The following is a 20717-nucleotide window of genomic DNA, read 5'->3' as shown; positions in this document are numbered from 1 at the left end:
GATTTTTACTTGTTACGCTGAAACAGAAATGCACAAATTAATTACTCTCCTAAAATTTCGTTTAAATGTTCCCATTCAGGACTAATATTAGCTTGTCTATTCTGGAAGTAGGAGAGGGCGGGGTATGGCGAAGTAGCGGAAGACGGGAAACAAAGGAAGAAGAAAAACGGGCCGCCATACTGCTGCCCCAACACTACAAGTGTCATGCAGAATGTTCTATTCAGGAAGCAGCCAGATGTCGACCCCGCTACTCATCGTGTTTCCGGCAAAGCAGCAGCAGCTCCACTGTGTGTGCAGGTAATATAAGATGTTAACATCGCGTTACGGTGAGAGTTGATTGAGGAGCTGACAAACGCCGTGGCAGATCATTAATTAGGTTTGAGGGTTCAGCTTAAGTTAAGGACAACGCAGCGAGCTATGGAAAGAAGAATGGTAGGTGTAACGTTAAGAGATCGGAAGCAAGTAGAGTGAGTGAGGGAACAAACGCGGGTTAATGACATCCTAATCGAAATCAAGAGAAAGAATTGGGCTTCGGCAGGGCGTGCTATGCGAAGGCAAGATAACCGCTGGTCCTTAAGGGTAGCGGAGTGGATTCCAAGAGAAGGCAAGCGTAGCAGGGGGCGGCAGAAAGTTAGGTGGGCGGATGAAATTAAGAAGTTTGCGGGGATACGGTGGCCGCAACTGGCGAAGGACAGGGATAGTTGGAGAGACATGGGTTAGGCCTTTGACCTCCAGTGGGCGTAGTCAGGTTGGTGATGATGATGAGAATGACTCGGGGTCAAGTAGTTGAAAAGTTTTCATTCTTGAAAACTGTGCTCACGAGTGTGTTGGCCGATCGTCCAGTGCTATGAGGAAAGAAGATGTTATCGTCGTTGTGCCTGAGGTAATGCCTGCTTTAGGTATGTTGGGTTCTGCTGGGTATTTACAAGACACAGGACCAAGATGCGTAAATGTTCAGTACCGCTTTTATTCACGTTTGTGCGTTAGTAATGTCAGAGCAAGTAACAACTCGTTTAGGGCTAATGCCAGTCTTTCTGCTCTGTAGCACTATTGATTCACCTCTGTTTCTTGTGTTGTTTTTAAATGGAAACAAAGATGTGATACTACTTGAAACATCATTGACATCTTCACTTTGTCATCCCTGACAAAATTTAGTATTGCTGTTGTCACCATGTGGCGGTATCAACTCTCGATTGCTTCTGTTCTGTTATTATACCCATGGTTATGTAGTTTTTTTCTCATGTTCAAACGTTTTATTTCGCCTATGCAGTGTTGCAACTACATATTCCATGTCAGTGCCTTTACAGTGTACGTTCATAATATTTTTTTTACCTAATGTCTATGTGTACTAAAAGTAGCAGTAATTTCCATATTTTTATTCTTTGCATTATGTTACCGACAATAGCCATATTTCACATATTATTTTATTTCTTACGTGATAGCTTTGTTGTATTTACTTCGTACCATTGTTGTTTTTTGTCTTAACATGTTGACCCTCTGAATGTGCCCACTGCGGTGGCTCAGTGATTATGGTGCTCGGCTGTTGACCTGAAAGACGCGGGTTCGATCCCTGCCACGGTGGCCGAATTGCAATGGAGGCGAAATTCTAGAGGCCCGTGTACTGTGCGATGTCAGTGTACGTTAAAGAATAACACAATCTTGCGGGCTAGTTGGTGGGAACATCAAAGGAACATCTGTGCTAAAAAAGCATAAAAACCAGTTGACGAGCGAAATTGTCGAGGCTGCCTACATCAGGAAGTCTAGGGAAGGTTGCGTCAGCACTCCTTCAATCTCTCTGTCCGAGAAAGAAGTTGCCTTTCTCTCTGGTTTTATTTGATTTTACCCTGTTATAGTGGCATCCTTTACATGGTTTCTGACGTTTTAACCGTGTTAGTTGTTGGCGTTCATCCTCAATTATCCTTTTTAGCAGTTGTTTTAGCCATTTCATCTAACAACCTCCGCTTCCTCGGCTTTGTTATCCCATCCTGTTGTAGCAATGTCATTCCTGTGTTTTTAGCTTTTTTATGCTTGTGTTTTCTTCAGACTTTCATGCACCCTCAGCCTTGTTGTTCCATGCTTTTTACATGTCTTTCACTGGTTTTTAGCCTTTTCTTTGTTAACAATCATACTCGTAGTATCCTTGATAACCCGGGAAAAAGTGATAATTTACTCGTTCGCGCTCTGAATGTGTTGTGCTTAGATAAATTCCCCAGGTGGGCGTGTTCTGTGGCGTGTGTATATAAGAGCGGGGCCTTGGGCATTCTTGAAATAAAGTTGATAGTTCAGCGCTCTGTCCTGCCCCTACTGTCTTTTCCTAACCGTGTTCGCGCTGCTGAAATCGTATGTACGTTAAAGAACCCCAGGTGGTTGAAATTTCGGGAGTCCTTCACTAGACTGAGTTGCTTTGGGACGTTAAACCTCAATAAACCAAACCAAACCTTTTGAATGGTCTTATTAATACTAGACCGCTTTCGTGTTGACTTAACTGCGCCCTCCGGCCTCAATTCCATATGAGACTAGCAGTATGAATAAATAAGCTTTCGAAATCGCAGGATGTTGGCGACATATTCACTGCGGTTCTTATGCCTGCGCTTCCACACAGATACCGCCGATACCCCAACCATGCGGCGGACAAGTCCGCGGAGGATCACCGCTTCTGGTCATGTCCCCGAGCCGTGCCGCGGGCGCCGTCCTCCTCCGCCGGGGTCGCTGTAAACCGCAAGGATCTGAAAGTCTCGAAGACGTGCGGACGAACCAGAACCTCTGCTTTCTCGCTGTCCTTGCCTTGATGTTCGCAGCGGTCGGGTGGGCCTTGGCCTCATTCTTTAGTGGAGGCCACGGGCGCAGTGGTAATACCGAAAGCAAAGAGCCAATCTTAATCCTAAGCAAGCAAAAGCTAGCTCTGCATCATCGCAAGAATTTCTTTTCTGGTCCCCAGCTCAGCAAGGACCGCAGTCCGACCAACCAGACTGCTGAAAGGAGTGTGAGCGCCGAGTATAAGCGGCCGAATTTGAAAAGAATGATGTCCTCTCGAAGGCGGAACTTCAAAGATCGAACTCTTCGGAGAACTCGGACCTGTCAAAGATGCGGCAGTGAAGATGGTTTAAGAGAGTTGGCGATGACGGAAAGGCGCACAGTCATCTCTGACCAACAAAGCATTGACCGGAGCAAGTCGCTGCATTCTGCCAAAGGACCCCGAGCTCCGAGGCCTCAAACGGTAGTCACTGAGCCCCGCGAGGCTGGCAGTACCGAAGAACTAGACAATGACAATGTGTCTGCCTTTGATGAAAAGGGATCGCCCGCAGGATATGAGAACAGCTCAAGGATAACAGACACCTACGGAACTAGCATCGAAGTTGAGAACATGATGCATGAAAGTTCTGCAGATTATACGGTGAACGGCGAAGCTGCGGGTGCATCCGGTGAGACAGTTGCCAGCGTCGGTGAAAATCATCTGGACGGGGTGACAGTAGGGTAATCTGTGCGTGGTTCCCACTGCAAGGCACCTTCTGCTGAGGAACAAGAAGCAATGAGTGGGTTTTTAAGGCTTTAAAGGGCGTCGACTATGGCGCAGCGTCTATTAAAAGCGCAGTCTGGGCCATTCCTAGTGAGGTTAATAACTCAGCGGAATGAAATGCTGTAGATAATGGCTAAAGGATTTTAATCATCACCGCAACTCTATTGACAGTTGATGCTGAGGAACATGTTTCAGTATTACTGCTATCGCTGCGGACATTTCATCACAAGGACTCAACAATTGTAGTCTATTACGGAAGACGTGAGACACCGGGTCTTACTAACTGGCCTACATAAAGATGCCTCAGCGGGTTATGCTTCGAGCACTTCGCACGCGCAAAATGGATTTTTTTGAAGGGTGCTTTTGCTGCATGTCTGATGTAGCCGCTTCAGCGCCAATACATATCTGTCCTATAGCCTTCCGAGGATAAAGCGGTGACTTTTAACGCGTCCAGCCACGATACCTTAGTGTTCTTGACTTGTATGCGATGATCTCTAGCATCAGTCATACCAAGAATAGGAAAGGTAAACCATAGGGCGGAGCTTGAACGTTGAAACTTGGAGCGTACTAAATAGGATTATTGCACTCGTAAGCACGTTCGAAACAACTCTAAGTCAGTGTACTGAATCGCAGTAGCGTTGCCTTCTCTCGTCTGCTGTTTCGGGTACAGCTTTAGGGGTATAATTTGCGAGTACTCTGGTTGAGATCGTAAAGCAACTTTCAATGAATACCGCTCGAAACATCCCGTGGTGGTTGCAAGTTAGATAAAGCGGCTATGTTGTTCTCAATATCACGGTTTAATCCACTCGGTCTGTCTCATCAGCTGCACAAATGAAGTTAATTCACGCTTGAAAAATTTTCGACATGTGCTTTACGAGACCTGACTAGCAGTGATTTTCGGGTTCATCAAGGATATGGATAAGAAAACACTGGCTGTCGCGTCACGGCGAGTTTTATAAAAAGAACGAACGAAACGAAATGAAAAGAGAAGTAAAAATAACAAAGAAAGAAAAACGGAGCTTATCCTCGATAAACCACCAACTGCAGTCTTCACTCTAAACGAATGACTGTTACGCACCAGGAACGACGATATCATCAATTCGGTCGCCTATCAGTGTGTCAGAAGAAAACTTTAAAGGCTGTAGTGGCAGAGAGCCTTTATTTTTTCCGCCACTGCTCCGCCACTGCGATCGTCACATTTGAGTCTTCGAAATGGACGTCATATCAACCGATGATCAAAAAATTCTCTAACCCTGTCTACACCAAAAGCTATTAATAGCAAGTACACAAAGTGTAGCACAAAGGTATCTAAAAGGCTAATTTTACACAACTCTGCCATCATAGCCAGGAAAACCAGTGACGAATACCAAACGATAACAAACATCACAGCGAATGCTGGCACATCATTAACGTTCATCGCGTTAAACACTTTTGGTGTATTTTGCTAAAACACAATGCATTAAAAGGGAGTAATCAAAGGTTGAGAACTCTCTTTGCATCGCCTATGACCGTACAGCCTTTGGCAAATCTGTGGCGTTTTCCAAGGTCTTCGATCACTCATCTTAGTTGGTTATTAGCTATGGAATAACTATCACCTCTGCTTTGGTGGTGCGCCAAAAAGCACTCCGGAAATAATTGCATCGGAGCTATGGTACTCATACCCATGATGAAGCCAATCGTACTACGCCAATACAAAACTCAGAACATGGAACATAATAGGCGTGGATATACCAGTCCTGCGAACCATCCAACGTAACCACGCTGTACAAAATGTATGCCGGTTGGCTTCTGTGGCCTCGCAAAGGCTGCAAGCTGAAATTCAGGCATCATTCAATGAGAAAAGTACAGTGCTCTCAGCTCGTCCGACTTTGTCTTTTCCTTCACATATGAAGAGCACGCTACTGAAAATTCGCCCGCATGACGCGGATACAGATAAAACACTCCAGCTCCGGTGAATCCGTGATATGCTTAGCATAGGCACAGCTTTAAACGTTACTGGTAAGTTAGTAAACAAGAGCACAAAGCGGCGAAACGAAACGAACCAGGTACAAACATAGAAAAACATCTTCGAACTGACAACTGTAAAGGTAGCTAAACACAACGTAAAAACAAAGTCCATAAAGAGATCACAGTGGCCGAGTGTTCACAAATAGTTCCGGTCACGACGGCTTCTCTTGGTTTGGAGCAGCTCGAAAGAAGTCCGAAATTTCGCTTGGTTTGGAGCAGCTCAAAAGAAGTCCGAAATTTCGCACGTGTCCCGGGGAAACATCGGTGATCCGGTTTGGCAGTTGAACGCGCGTCCGAAGTGTCGCATGCTGCGAACCGCCGCGTTGCAGCCTGCGTCCCGCCGATTGCCGCCGGTTTCCTTCCTGCACCTGCTCGAACAAGAATAGGCGAGGGGCAAAGTGTACTGAGCAAGCGTGGCAAGTTAAGCACGGGCGAAAGTTGTCAGTCAGGAGGACGGGAAGAAGAGGAAGAAGTATGTAAGGAAGAAAATGGGAATAGGTTGGTTGATTGGGGTTTAACGTCCCAAAGCGACTCAGGCTATGAGGGACGCCGTAGTGAAGGGCTCCGGAAATCTCGACAACCGGAGCCCTTCACTACGGCGTCCCTCATAGTCCGAGTCGCTTTGGGACGTTAAACCCCGCTCAACCAATCAACCAACCTGTTTCCAATTTCTTCCTTGCAAATAACCGCTTCATGATACAGGGGCTTCTAGGAAAGATTTTTACAGCCAAAGATGTTAAAGCTTTAATTTTGCCATGCAGCCTTGCATTCCACCGTGGAACCTACACTCTAAACAGATACGCCTAAGTGGGGGTAAAAAGGGAGTAATCTGTCCTCTAGCGCAGTCCGTTTTATAAAAGAAATTGCGCTAGAGGACAGTTTAATCCCTTTTTAATCCTTTCTGTTGTTTGAAGTGTACAGCGTCAGCCGTAAGATCTTGATTGTTACTACAGAATTAGTTTAATTTATTTAATCTATAGAAAGCGCAGTCGGGGGCGGCAGAATGTTAGGTGGGTGGACGAGATTAAGAACTTAGCGGGGATACGGTGGCCTTAGCTGGAAAAGTACCGGGTCAATGGAGAGACATGGGAGAGGCCTTTGCCCTGCTGGACTTAGTGAGGCTGATGACAATGATGTCAAATGTATAGAATTTACTTCACAAGAAACAGCACAAGAAACAACAGGCTAATACTCTGCAATGTTGGAAAGCAGAATACTGCTATTCTTCGAAAAGGACACCACAATACGTCCTCTATACTGTCTTAACAAAAATCGTATAGAAATTCATCCCAATGCGACTACCTGCCCTAATTCAGTCCTAGAGTGCACTATAATGGTCTTACACGCCGCGATAACTAGTTAGACAGTTTTCCCTGAAACAATTGACAATGTTTAGATTTACGGGCATATTTACAAGAATAAGATCTTACCAGCTGCTCTTTGGTGTATATGCACTCTGACCAGATAGTGCGGGAGATAGTAGCGGCTGCTGAGATAGCCATGCTGCAAGATTCCTGTATTAGTGCTCCATGGGTGGCCCTGACAGAAGCTGAATTGCAATTTTTTACGAGTTAAGGCCCGTATGGCTCATATATATATATATATTTTTTTGGTTTCACCACATAAGTGTGTTCCTGTCAATAAACATCATCTGGAAGTTAGCGTTTGTGTGTACGCTCTCATCTGTGTGCTTGTCTGTTTTATGCTGCGCTCTATATCTTTATTCATGAATTACCAAATAGCCCGCACCCGTCCTCTAGTCATCTTTATAAACTTTCTCAGAACATCCTTGCACACGAAGTAAGATCATTTCTGGAATCGTCTACCAAACTGCACCAAGGAAAACTTGGAGTACTTGATAGAAAAAACTAACAAAGTTCGACTGCGGTAGTGAAAGTGGGTTCAAAACGTTCTGTCGTCGATGATACCTCCAACCTGCATCAGATATGCAGTAGCCTCCACTGTCAGTCCCTGCATCCTCCTCACCTGCTGCGGCAGTAGGTGAGGAAGAAAAGCTGGTCTCCAGGTGTACAGGTGCTCCCCCTTCTGGTCGTCCCTGATGGCCAGCAGAGCGGGGTCGGGTGTCCGCTTGTCCTTCTCGGAGGGTGGAACTTCTTTGGCAGCACTGTTGAGCGCCCGCCAGGCGAGGCCCAGGGCGGCGATGTCCAGCAGGTTCGGGAGGAACTCGGGGCCGCACCTGAGGCTCTTCGCCCGGGACCGGACGTCGCCGAGCTCCGGCCACGGAACATCGCCAAGGGAAGCATTTATGCCCTCGTACTACGATCACAGTGGGAAAAGTCCACGTGAAACCAGAACGTGGCCTATCTGTCATGCTTTATCTGAGATCTCTTACTGTAAGTTACACAACTCTGCACGGCATTCTCAAACCAAAAATTTTGACAGCCAAGTCTTGGGTCAGGATTCCGAGTTAGGTGACGTTAGGGTAGGAAAGAGTAGCAGAGAATAAATGTGACATCTGGAAACACCTGCTACCAGGTGCGCTTCCTAATCATATCGTTGGCCATTGAAATAGCTTTCCAGTGCCGTGAAAATAGCTATCTCATTCCTTTACTTGTATATTGCACTTCGGGATTGAAATCCTAAGGTGATCATTTAAACCGTGTAGGCTAAGGTATCCTTTCTCAGCTAAAGCGGAACATAATTTCTCAGTCAAAATCCTGAGCTCCCCTATTTGTTTTCTTACCGGCAACAGTTTTACGGTCTTCTTCTTCACTACATTTGGTCGTTCCATTTTCCAATCTAGGGTAATTTTAGACCTTACCATATTACAGTCCCTATACATCACCCTGCCTAACACCTCCATATCTTAGACGGCTGATGGTTCGGACTAGTGGGCAATTCACATGATGTTTCATTGCGCCAGAAGCAGGGACAAGACAACACAAGCACTTGTGTTGTCTTGTCCCTGCATGATTTTTTGCGCTATGGAACCTCAGCTCCATATCCTGCACAATATTGCGAAAGGGCAAAAATAAGAACTCTTTTTTATTGCTAGTCCCCACACTAGGGCTCATCCAGGCCCAGCTCCTGTTCGCACGTCTCCGGAAACTGACAGGCAGGACTCGTAGCTTTTTTTTTCTTTCTTCAGATACTGCTAAAAGTGCAGTGTTATGCCTGAACCGGATACCATCGTTTCCTACACACTGCCTCTGTATGTTTTATAACTGAAGTCGCCCATCAATAGAGAGTATTGCGCATTTTCGCATTCATTGCCGATTTAACGAAACGACATCGAGTCCGCATCGGGCTGTAAAGCCGGTCGATAAGCCATGACCGCCTTCAATTCGTTTCTCTTATTAAGCCTAATTGCGATTGCAGCAGCCACCTTATCTCTCTTATTTCTTTATTCCTTTGTCTTACCAGCTTTATCTCTATTTATAATGAACTGTACACCTAGTTTACTCCTTTACACCATTAAAAAACTCTACACCTTACACCTAGTTTGCACCTCTAAAGCAAATAATAATGGCGTGATACTTACCCATTCTTCGTTACTCTTTCTTGCCCTTTATTTTAGCCTCGTTAAGCTCAATGACGTCGCCGTTAAGCCCGACAGGTTCTCGAACACCACTTCAATGCGAGCAACACTCAATAAGTTTCTTGCTCCAATCAATGCCAAATTCACTTTGTATTGCTGGTCTATGCGGATCTACAGTGATTTTTAAACCACCTGACCCCCGCAGTGGTTATTTGCTCTGCAGCCGCTTCAGAGACCCAAGACTGGCAGAAATTGATATGTATACACATGAGGCGAACAACAGCTTACAAACCAGTGGTGGTCGACTGCTCTTCTCGCAACAAAAGCGTTTCATTGGTACCCAGTCAGCCTTTATTTGCATAGCGCGACAGGTCTTTCGCTTTATTAGTCGGGATCTCACCCGAGACCTAGGAGTTCGAATCTATCGGTATCAGTTCCTATTTGCTTACAGATGATTCGCGCTTGCATCGTAACTCGAACCAAGTAACCCTTGCACGCGAAGCGGGTGTCCTGCTCCTTTACGGTGCTACTGCGGAATAGTGAAATGAGGCAATTAAAAATTTAATTTTCTTTTTCCTTTGATCCAAAAAGGGGAAAATGATATGTGCGGGGGCAATTAACGCCAAGAAGAAATAACAGGTAGCCCTTTTACCTCAAGACGCTGTCGCTGTAAAGATTTCAACAATTTGAACATTTACTGCCGCCGTGGAGCAATTGCCCATTTCGTCATGAAACTCATCGACATGATTTCGCTTGCGAGTGAAGGACAAAAGGCAAAAGGTTTCATCAAGCAGCCCATTCATAAAGAGACCAAGCCGCGCTAATCCTGATGATGATGATGGTGGTGGGTTTTAATGGCGCAAGAGCATCTCAGGCCAAAGAGCGCCAAACACAAGGTGAACGGTCAACTCAGGTTAAGAAAGTGTGATGGGTGTGAAGTTTCATGAAGGAATAAAAAAAAGGCGCGTATAAGGCCTAAAAAATTATTCACGCGTATAATGACCTGCTCATCAATTAAAGAGAGACATGTATATGCTTTAAAGGGCAAAAATCTTTCAGAAACAATTTTTTTCTGGGGAAAGCACCGGATGTGTTACAAAAAAAAACTAAAAAAAACTCAGCCGCCCTGTCAAGAGAGAGATATGGGCTGAGGCCCACGTCGATAGGAGATTTCTCGTAAAAAGCCTACTTCTGATAAAAATTTCAAGTACTTTTTTCAAAGGAAACATCGGATTGTCACCAAGAAAGAGGGATGTATGTGCGGTTATTTGATTTATGTAATATCGGGCACAAAAGCGCGCGCCCCCGCCTCCACGCGGCTGGAGGCGGAGCAACGGAAAACTGATTCGCAACGCCATCTACACGCGGCATCTGTGTTCGAGACAGCCAATGAGTGGCCTTTATTATCAACAGGCATGTCGCTTGGCTCGTTTCAATGTTTTGTGCTTTAGCTCGCCAAAATGCCGCAGTTTTTCGTTGCTCCGGCTTCCGTCGCGTGGAGTATATCACTTTTGTCCCCGATAGTACAACTCAGGGAAATGACGTCTCCCTTCTGGTTCAAGTCTCCGGCATACTAGTAAGACATAAATAACTCAACGCTGGTACCCGAATCTCAAGCAATGTGGTGCAGTAGCGTTGTTTAAAAGACATGAGCGTGTTGTGTATCCTGTTTAGTGCCTCGCACTCACCGGTGGCTCGAACGTCCGCAGCAGGTGTCGGAAGAAGGCAGCTCCCAGTCCTCCGAAGTTTGCCTTCCGCAGCTCGGCGCTACCGGGATAGAAGAGTGGGCTACGCAGAGCAGCGTGGGAAACTCGAAGCCGATTGGTCAACGGCTCGTATTTAAGGAGCTCGAGCTCGTCATTCTGCCACTGCAGCTGCATGCGTTCGCGCTCCTCGTCACTCAGCTCCCAGAAACTGGCGCTGACGTGCATCCAGTGGTCCATGAGGAGAGACTGCCCGGTGACAGTCACGGACTGAGATTCCGCTGTCGTGGATGCCTCACCGGTGAACAGGGAGGACGAGAAGAATTTCGCGTACGACCTCCACAGCGTCTCGTTCGATGCTTCCACGTCCTGTGGCCACACGACAACCTTGGGCGCAGAGAACAACATGTTAGTACCATCTGGAAAAGGTTTAAGCTTTATGGACTTCGAGATATTTCTAAGAAAGAAGTGTTTAAGCGTTTAGGGTCAACTTCTCGTTCAACTTAAGTTGGAACTCGTTAAGTTGGGAGCTCGTAGTCCTCAAATATTCCGCACTTTTGCCATATTTGAGCTTTCTAAAGCACCGGCTATAAGTAACTGTCTACAGAAGTCGAAAACCGCTACATATGTACCGAGACTAACACTTCATTGAAACAATGCAGAAGCAGCCCTCTTCGTGGCGAAGTAGGAATTCCGAAACAATGCCTCAAGCGAACAAGTGTAGAAAAAGTATGTTTTAGGCATTACATTTTTTGATGACCCCACACTTACCCACAAATATTGCTATTAACATCGCATACCGATGAAATGTGAATGCATTTATCTGTCCAATGACCTAAAACTTTCTTTTCTGTTCTAATTCGGGGAACATAGCGATCGGACAAACTTTGTCAAAAATGGTCAGTGGCCGCGAAAGCGTGGGACCCCCGTTAAACATCATCATCATCAGCCTGACTACGCCCGCTGCAGGACAAAGGTCTCTCCCATGTCTCTGGCGATGAAACCGCACATTCGTAAGCCACAGTGCGTACCTCGAGGTCTTCCACTCTTCCAGCTGCGGTGGCCTTGCCCTTGTCATTGAGCAAAGACGTGTTAGCGATGATGCCCGTCAGGGAACCTCTCAGATTGGCGAAGAACGCCGCCACCTCGCGTCTCAAGTCACGCGTAAACATGGTGACGGCACTCTCGGAGGCCAGCAGAAGGCCGAACCTCCTGGCCACTAGGGAGTGGCACTCCTCCTTCACCTGCTTCATGGCGGCCTGCGGAGATGTGACAGCGCTTGGAGGATGTAGAGCGCACTGAAGGTGACTTTCGAAGAGCCCCAGGCAGCCCAGTTAATAGGCCCCAGTATTGGAAACTGATGGTATCACTCTGGTCCCTGGTAGGACCGGCCTTTAATACATTTCTAATATTGGGCGGATTACCTGTGCTTCTAGGGAACGTTGAGCACAGATAGTCCCAGCCACTTGTAGTCCAGTGTAAGCGGTTTACCAAGGTCAACAAATTACTCACCTCCTGACTCCCAGCGATGAAGTGGAAACCTTGCGGCCAACCAAGCACCGTGAGGATTTGCACCACCCACAAAGACAAGTGCTCCATTAGTTCACCCGTGCTATATTTGGTGAACAGCTCGTCCACAGCCCGCAGAATGCGCACGTCTTCCACGGACACCAGCGTCTCCTCGTCAGCGGCGCTTCCGCCGGGCGAACCTTTCAACGCACTGATCCAGTTATCGAGACTCGATTTCCCGACGTTGGCGGCGATCTCGGCTAGGCTAGCGACAGCAGGTCGCGCAGTCGTTCCCGGAGTTCGCACGGCATGGAGAGTCGAAAGGATGCCCCTTTCGATGTCCAGCCGCCTTGAGATAGTATTCAAATCTGGCTGGGCTGCTTTGAAGATCTTGTGGAACTCCTTGAAATAGAATATTCGGATGTCGGTCGGCGTTTTCAGCGAGTCCACTAAGTCGAGCCATAAAGACGCTTGTCCGCTGACCTGTACACAAAAAAAGTTCAAAATTTATTACCATCATCTGCTTGCTCGCAGCACATCTCCGTAGGATATGCTGAAGTGCTGACTAAACGTATATAGATGAAATGACTTTCTGTATCAGCGCATTTTGAGATCAGCTGCCGAAACGACAGTGACGTGTACCGTGTCTCAGCTCGATAAAAGAGCCAGTGCTTTTCAATTAATTACGGGTTAAACAGAGGAAGCACTGAGTGTTAAAGTAATATATAAGATATCTGAAAGTGTACCTTCGGCCTAGTTACTGATGGCAATAGGTTAAGCTTCCGATAAAATATTTTGAAGTCAACGCAGCCGGCAAGAAAGCGTCACACACGCGAAGCGAAGAGCAGCACTAGACGACACAGCAACCGCATTTGCCCTCGTCTTATAGCTGCTGTGTGTTGTCTCATTGAAGCCTCAGTCAGAATCTTTCCTAGGCTTAGTCGGATCTGTGGCTGAAAGTTACATTAGACGAGAACACTTTTCTCGTTGCTGAGCTCAATAGCCTGACGTAAATGAATAAACGTACAATCCTGGTAAATATAGTGACTGTAACGTACGGTACAGAGACCTGGTACTAACATCGTCGATCGAGCCAGATTTGAATCTGTGGACCGCCGGTTGCGAGATGGCTTCATATAGGCAGAGCAATCGTACTAGTCCGAACTAATTTCACGGTACCTGTTCATGGCCCAACCTGCAGGGGCATCTGGAACATGCAGATGATGGGGAGTTGTGACACTAGGGTTTCCCATGCATCCGCAGGGACATCCCCGCCCGCGGATGTTGAAAGCAAAGCACCACCACGTACCCAAGCACGCGTACGCTTAGCTGCGATTGACTTAGCCGTGTCGGGAGGAAAGGGGATCCTGGTAGCTGAACCGTTGCCCAGCGTTGGACCTTTCAGGTACCTCGGAGGAGGCAACACACCACTTTGTCCCGAGCTACCCATATACTCCACCTAGAGGCTGACCAGACTGTGGGAAACCGGCAGTCGGCTTTTCCTATCCCCCCCCCCCCCCCCTCTATATTTCACTTTCCTGTCTTGTTCCTACAACTCTCCTGAATACTGCTCCACTCTTGATGTTTCCTTTTTTCCCTGGCGGCCAAGGTTGATCTTGTGTAGCTAACTACCGTGTTACACCATATTAGATTACAGCTAGGGTGTACAACAGGCCTAGACAGGACTTGCCTGCAACATTCTGTCCTGTCCCCTTGTGTACCTCCACGCAGGGCGGCTATCATCGTTGTCCGCATTTTATCGCTCCTACGTTTTCTACAAATGATCTCTTTCTCAGAAACGGCCGGAACTAAGCAGCAGACTTTTTCCTCAAAAAGAAGACCACATTCTCCAAGTTTCACGTCTTCCATAATGATGTAGGGCAACAAGGTAGAATCGTACCTCCGTTCTTTAGTGACACGTGCTTAACAGATTCCTCAGGCCCAGATATACAAGGCATCCAAAATGGCCAGTATAAATTTATTGCTCGAACTGCGTGATAATATCCAGAATTACAAATTCGCAAGAATTGTTTCTGTTGGGTACATCCCTGTCTCCATCACAGCCCACGGATCTCTGAGCACTGTACATGCATATTTCGTAAAGTGATTTCATACACCTCACCGAAAGAGAAATATTGGAAGGTGAACCTCTGTGTCATTAGTGTCTGAAGTGAAGGAGCCGTCAGTGTGAAAGAACTGCCGTCCTTCTAAAGATTCATGCTCCGTTTCGCGTCTTTTCACTGCCAGCTTCGTCTTCTTCATCACAGTATATGTATATAAAGCTTATTAATCACCCCAAACGCATGCTGTGATTCAGCCCCCACATGTCCGGCGATAACAAGTTTTAACATCTGAATTTATGAGGTTGAATGTAAATGATCTAATGCATCCACTCGCCTCAATGAACAAGGCTATCGTGGCGCTTGAGTTGGACGCGGATTGTCGCTTCCTGGCCTTCTGCAAGTAGGCGCGGAACCAAGTGTCGACGCCTCCGCTCAAGCTGAGGGTCAAAACAGCTTCCAGAGGGTGCAGGTCCCTCTTCTTGTCTGTGGGGTCGAAAGGCCAGGGCACGGACAGAGCGCTGAAGAAATCGCGGAAGCTTTCCATAGATGGGGGCTTCTCGTATACGCCCGCGCATTCTGTGAACAACTCGCTGAGAATGCTGCAAGAAAAGAAAAGGATTACCGTTTGTCTGAATACCCGTGACTGCTTAACTCGCACAGAATATGCGCAAGCCATCACTTCACAGCACTGACGGCGTGCATTTGCATGAACAGTCGGGAGCATTACTAGAGGGAAGAAAGGCTGAACACACATTGATTATTCCATAAGTATTTGTGGCAGGCAAAGTTTTTTTTCCTTTTCCAACAAATCTTTGTCTTGGCATATAAAATTGAAAACAAATTTTCCAATTTACTATAGAAATAACTAGAAAATTCGCAATTTTGTGCTCACGATTTTCTGCCCGTTAACATTGCTCACGATTGTACATTTGCAACTTTAAGGTGAACGAGCAAATAATATTTGTTCACGGGCTACTTAATGCTAGCTGACTATAAATGAGCTACGCGAAATGAACAGCGAGATATGTCACAAAGCGGAATGACAAGTTTCTTGAAATTTCCATTCTCAAACAGGGCGGTAAAGATTGTGAGAGTGAGAAATGGTTCATTGTGTTTAACGTCCCAAAGCGACTCAGGCTATGAGGAACGCCTTAGTGAAGGGCACCAGAAATTTCGACCACCTGGGGTTCTTTAAAGTGCATTGACATCGTACAGTACACGGGCCTCTAGTATTTCATCGAGCTCTTCTATACTGGGCGTTCCCCCCTGGTGACCATGAAGGGTCCCGCGACCTAATAGGTTTAGCAGTGTATGCTGACAATCTCGCGCCATACAGAACAGCCAGGAAAGAGTACCCAACACCACATAAGTCCCTCAATAAGTTACAACAGAACACCCTTAGGAGACTACAAACCAACACATACCCAATGCCAGCTAAGTTACACCAGTGATACCCTACACTATACTCTCCGCAGTGCCCACACTGTGGAGAGGCAGCTAACCTTTACCACATGCTGTGGGCATGCCAATTTAGTTCCTTAGTTGACCCCATTCCAAACCCCTCCGAGGAGCAGTGGGAGGCTATTCTGCTCAGCGATGATCCCGACCGTCAGTACTGGCTGGTGGGGAGGGCCAGCGCAGCAGCAATAACCAGTGGACTACCGGACTAGGCGGCCCACCCACATGTTCTACAAATATTCAGCAAATAAAATGTTTTTAATCAATCAATCACTGAATGTCTGTCATTAAAGTGAGACATAAGACAAACTCTCTAGATTTCTAGCCTTCGGAGAGAATGGTCCGTTCTTTTTATCCGCTTTATTTTCTCTTAAGTACTGACGTTAACTCACGTAAGTTAAGTTCTAAGCAAGCACTGTCTGCCTCGTGTTTGCTACTTGTGTCTATCTGCTTTAACTCTGCGTGCTCAGTTCGCAATTTCCGCACTTGTGACATTGTACCAAAAGCGCGTCCGTATGCAAAGCTTACCTGGATGCTTTAAACGTAGTTTTGCCCTGGAGGAAGAGATTCACCATCTGCAACCGATATTCTTGGATGCTTTGGTCGAAGGCACTGAGGGGCCCGCGTCCACCCTCAACACCTTGATTGAGCCACTTAGAGCACACGAACTTGTCCATGTCCACGCAGGGGTCGGCGCTGTAGTTGAGCGCTGCGTCGAAGGCCGCCGACAGCTCGGCGCAGGTGGTCGAGGTGCAGAGATGCCGCCGTACCGTCGATCGAGAGCGGCGAAGAAACAATCCGAGGAGGACGGCCGTTGCTGCGAGAACGCCAACACACGCCGCAACGGTCCATGCCCGGGAGCACGTGTGTTTCGCCAACGGGGGCTGCCAGGTGCTCGCTCGGGGTGACATCGACGGCCGGGTTTTCATCGTGGCTGCCTGCAACGACCCCCAAAACTTCAGAACTAGCCTCATGCGAATTCTTGCTTAAACCCATCAGCCCAAAGCTGCCTTCGATCTGGTAAAGCAGAGTACTAGTTTCGGAAGGAGGTCGCTAAGCAGAAAAATTCGCAGACATTTCATGGAATTCAATATTTGATTTCCAACAAAGATAAAACAGGGGCTAGTTGGTTTCGCATCATAGAATACTACGCGCTTCTGCGGAACAACACAAACGAAGAGACAAAGAAAAAATTACGTACGGTCCTTGCCAAACGTAACCGGGCAACGGCGGTTTGCTTCTTAGCCGCGTAGCGACGCACTTATGGCAGCCCTTAAGCTCTGAATCGATGTAAAGTGAACCCTTGTCCTTACTTTTTGCCACATTTCGGTCTTCAGGGGTCCCGTAAAGGCTGCGTTATACGGTTGAGAAGCAAAAACCTTCTGCTCGGTTAATTTTGGCAATGGGTGTATCCTTTGCCAAAAGTAACGGAGCAGCAGGTTTTTGCTTCTCAACCGTACAAAGCCTGAACTCTCTTTATTTCCAACGAAAAGTTGCGGTTGTCAGGCTAAGAAGCTGCCGTTGAGAAGCTTTGGTAAAGCACGTTTTTAATCCTGCACTGTACATTTAATCACCTGCGCCAATCTTTCTGCTCGCAAAATTACAACGAAAGGCTCCAAATGTTGACATACCGCGAACCTTTAATAGCATCATTGACTTCAAGCTGAAGGCTTTAGAAAAGAAATGCGGGCTTCCATCTGCTTATTCGAAGGTAACGCTGTGCAAGGGTAACTTCACGCGGGCGTGACCGTCGTTTCCAAAGTAAAATTTTTTCCACTCTTGTTTTTTCAGCACAAGTAACCTGCGTCTTCATCTTGTACGAGTAAAAGCAATTGCTTTTTAGATATGCCTTGCTTGGCAGTTGTTTTCACTTTTGACACTTATTTGGCCGATGTTATTGTAATCGTTTCTTATTAATGCGAGAGCGTTATATGGCTATGTCGCATCAGCGAAAAGTGTCCGCAAAACTTGTCCGAAAATTTTGTCCGCAGGATTACGTCGTTCTCTGAAAATAGCTGTGTGAAAGTGTGGCTGTGATAGTGTGTGATAAAGTGTTGCAATGGGAAAAATTTGCTTGATGAAGTGTAATTAGCAGTGTTGTAGGCGTTACCGAAAAACGTAACTAAATACTTTACTCGTTACACTATAAAAAAAAAAGAACGCGTTACCGCCCTACGTTACCTACAAACAAAGGTAATGCGTTAGCGTTACCGTTACCGAAAAAATGTATCGCACGTTACTTTACCGTTACTCCATGGCCATAAATTTTAATCAGTGCGCCTTCGCTGTAAGAACTGAAGATAATAATTTTATCAAGCTCATAATTCATATAATTCAAACTTCACAAAGAAAACAAAGCTGAACTGAACAAATTTACAGTAATTCTAGTGTGCTTCTGCTTACGAAATTACGCGGAAATTGTGTAGCAATAAAGAAATGCTTAAATGTCATAGTTCCGGAAAAATATATTTGCGCACATAAACAATTTTTTTTTTTACTTCAGCCTGCATAATTATCGCAAAAATGCGAGTGTTTACGTCAAGGTGTTCAAGTTCAGCTTTGCTTGCTTAGGAACTCAACAACCAGAAACGTAGCCGCAGTTGCAGATAGAAAAAGCCGGTTGACTGCAATCCCCTTTTCCGTGCTGTACCATTGTACTCTTTCGACGGCTCTCCTGGGGCCATCTTGAAGTAAACTGGCGACATTCCTGAGTTTACTAAGAATAGGGAACTGCTTCCACAAAGAATACGAGAGTGTCGCCTGGAGACGAGACGTTTTGGTTGGAAAACAAGCTTACGCAGAAACTGACTTACAGATTTCTGCAAATGGTCCATTGGTGGCTCGGCATGCGTCCACTCTTTAGAGAGTTGTGTGTGTGTGAGTGGTTTGGGGGTGAAGATAAGTGTGTCAGTGCGTGTTCGTGCTTTTTTTTTTTAGTTGAGTGCGTCGTCAAGAGCAGCTGTTTTTTGGCATGCATGCGAGCCGCAACAAGGGTCGTGGTGAACACCGGTAGATTTTGTTTATTTGCAACATCATTTTCGGCGTTTATTTTTTTGAAAAAGAGGCCGAGGGGGACAATTGAAATAAAAAGTAACTAGTAACGTGACACCTCACGTTACCGAAAAATGTTAACGTAAGTACGTTCCCCGTTACAGTTCCGAAATAGTAACGAGTACGTTACTAAGTTACCGCAAAAAGTAACGCGTTACCGGTAACACCGTTACTTGTAACGCGTTACCGACAACACTGGTAATTAGTTAATTAAAAGCGAAAAAAAACGGGAAAAATACTCAGACCTTAAAATAACCCTGGACGTCGATATAGTACACGGACGTGAGAACAGCCACGGACGTCAATATATTGTGTGGACTCTTTGCTATCGCGCTGCTCCAGTGCGGTTCACCGCAGTGATTTCGAAGTTTTTTTTAATCAATCTGTACATCACTTATTGCTTATCGTAGAATCACACCACCGCTTTATCACCCCGCGTAGGCAAGGGCCCAGTCAAGAGCCCAATCCCTCCTTGAGTCTACGTCGTTTGTTGTAAGTCTAGCTATTGAAGCAGGCTGATTTGTGTGCTGTAATGAGTTAAAACTATCTATCAGCCTTTATACTGCTATTTCTTTTTCGCGCATCACGTGACTTAAACATCAACTACACGTCAACGCCATCGTTCGGTTGATGAAACCTACACCGAAACAGCATGAAAGATGAAATCAGATTATCAAATCTTTATCGGTGGTGTGTGAAAACCACGTGGTAATTCAAGTATTCTAATCTCTGAAGCATCATTTGAAAAAGAAACACGCAATAAAATTAGGTGTCTGTAGTCCTTAAAGCTCCTCACTCCATCACATCTCGCCTGTGCATGGTTCGCATTATTTTAACGGAAGACGAATAACATGGTGGCAGTAGAATCGGAAGCAACCACAAGTGCTCCGCACAGAGAATAATGTTACTTGCCAGCTCCTGTAGCGCAGCATACTGGTACGCAGGGGTCTTCGTCGTTGTTTTCGTGGCGGTGTCTGTTGCAGGCTTTTCCTGTCCTCCATGCCGGGTTTCCGATTTCGACGAGGCCGCCGGCACCTCGTCGCTTGCTCTGCCGCCTTCCTTTACACCCTCTTTCACCCCTACTCCATTTCTTGATTCGAGTTCTTCTTCAGCGTCCGCTTTTCCGCCTGCCCCAGCCTCTGGACCATCATCTTCATTTGCACGAGCACTGCCTTCTACGTTGCAGTCCATTGTGGCTGCAGCTGCAGTGCCTTTGTTGCGAGCGCCATCTTTAGTCCTTTGAATATCGTACGCGGCGGAAGACAGTAGGGGACGTTGGCAGGCCACAAGCTGGTCCTCGTCTGTTTTTCTGGGTGCTTGATCCAGTTGCTCTGCTCCCGCAAGAAAATCCGCTCCGTTCTTATGCTGCCGTTCTTCCTGTCTGCTTCTTTCCCCTGGACTTCTTTTCACGGTACTCTTGGTTGGCGAGGCCAGAGCAGGCAGTTCTCGGCTGGGCGTCTGCAATGCGCGTTCAGGAGACGCATCCACGCTTGATGACGCTTTGGCTTTGGCTCGTTTCATGTTGGCGAGTTCCGTTTGCTTTACTCGGCTAGCTTCGACACCCTGTCCGTCTCTTGACTTGCGCGTGCGCAGTCCGTGCTCACGGGTCTTTAGAGATGATTTAGGATCCGGCGTTCTTGCACCAGACGCGGGAGAGCTGACGGAGGCGCCATGTTGACGCCTGGACGGTGTTGTCGCCCTGCTCGCTGGCTTCCGTTCCTCTGAGGCGCAGCGTGATTGGTCGCGAGGCCGTGTGGTTCCGGTGTCGGTTCTCTTCTTCTCTTTTGCTGTCTTCGTTGTGTTCTTTGGGGATGTATCGTTCTTCTTGGGTGATGGTTCGTCCTTCAGGGTTGATGATGGCTGCGTGACCGAAGATGCTAGAGTTGGGCTCTTCGGCTCATGGGTTTCGT

The 20717-nt window shown here is 46.7% G+C and overlaps 1 protein-coding gene and 1 pseudogene across 1 annotated transcript; one reads left to right on the top strand and one right to left on the bottom strand.

Moving 5' to 3' along the window:
• Positions 1-204: 204 nt before the first annotated feature.
• On the top strand, positions 205-3478 carry LOC149366953 (uncharacterized). The gene is made up of 2 exons (XM_089572337.1): positions 205-297; positions 2603-3478. The coding sequence occupies exons 1-2, from the start codon at positions 205-207 to the stop codon at positions 3476-3478; spliced, it is 969 nt and encodes a 322-aa protein (XP_089428463.1).
• A 2266-nt stretch (positions 3479-5744) lies between these two features.
• Positions 5745-19998, bottom strand: LOC149366952 (uncharacterized; annotated as a pseudogene).
• Positions 19999-20717: the final 719 nt, after the last annotated feature.

The sequence above is a fragment of the Amblyomma mixtum genome, chromosome 1, assembly GCF_055824585.1.
Source record: "Amblyomma mixtum isolate Tamu chromosome 1, ASM5582458v1, whole genome shotgun sequence".
Taxonomy (NCBI): domain Eukaryota; kingdom Metazoa; phylum Arthropoda; class Arachnida; order Ixodida; family Ixodidae; genus Amblyomma; species Amblyomma mixtum.
Note: the sequence above shows the minus strand (reverse complement) of the source record. Positions and strands in the feature narration are given on the sequence as shown.

Coding starts and splice junctions, on each gene's coding strand:
- LOC149366953 (XM_089572337.1), top strand. CDS start 205: ATGCAGAATGTTCTATTCAGGAAGCAGCCAGATGTCGACCCCGCTACT. Junction 298..2,602: donor CAGCTCCACTGTGTGTGCAG/GTAATATAAGAT, acceptor GCTTCCACACAG/ATACCGCCGATACCCCAACC.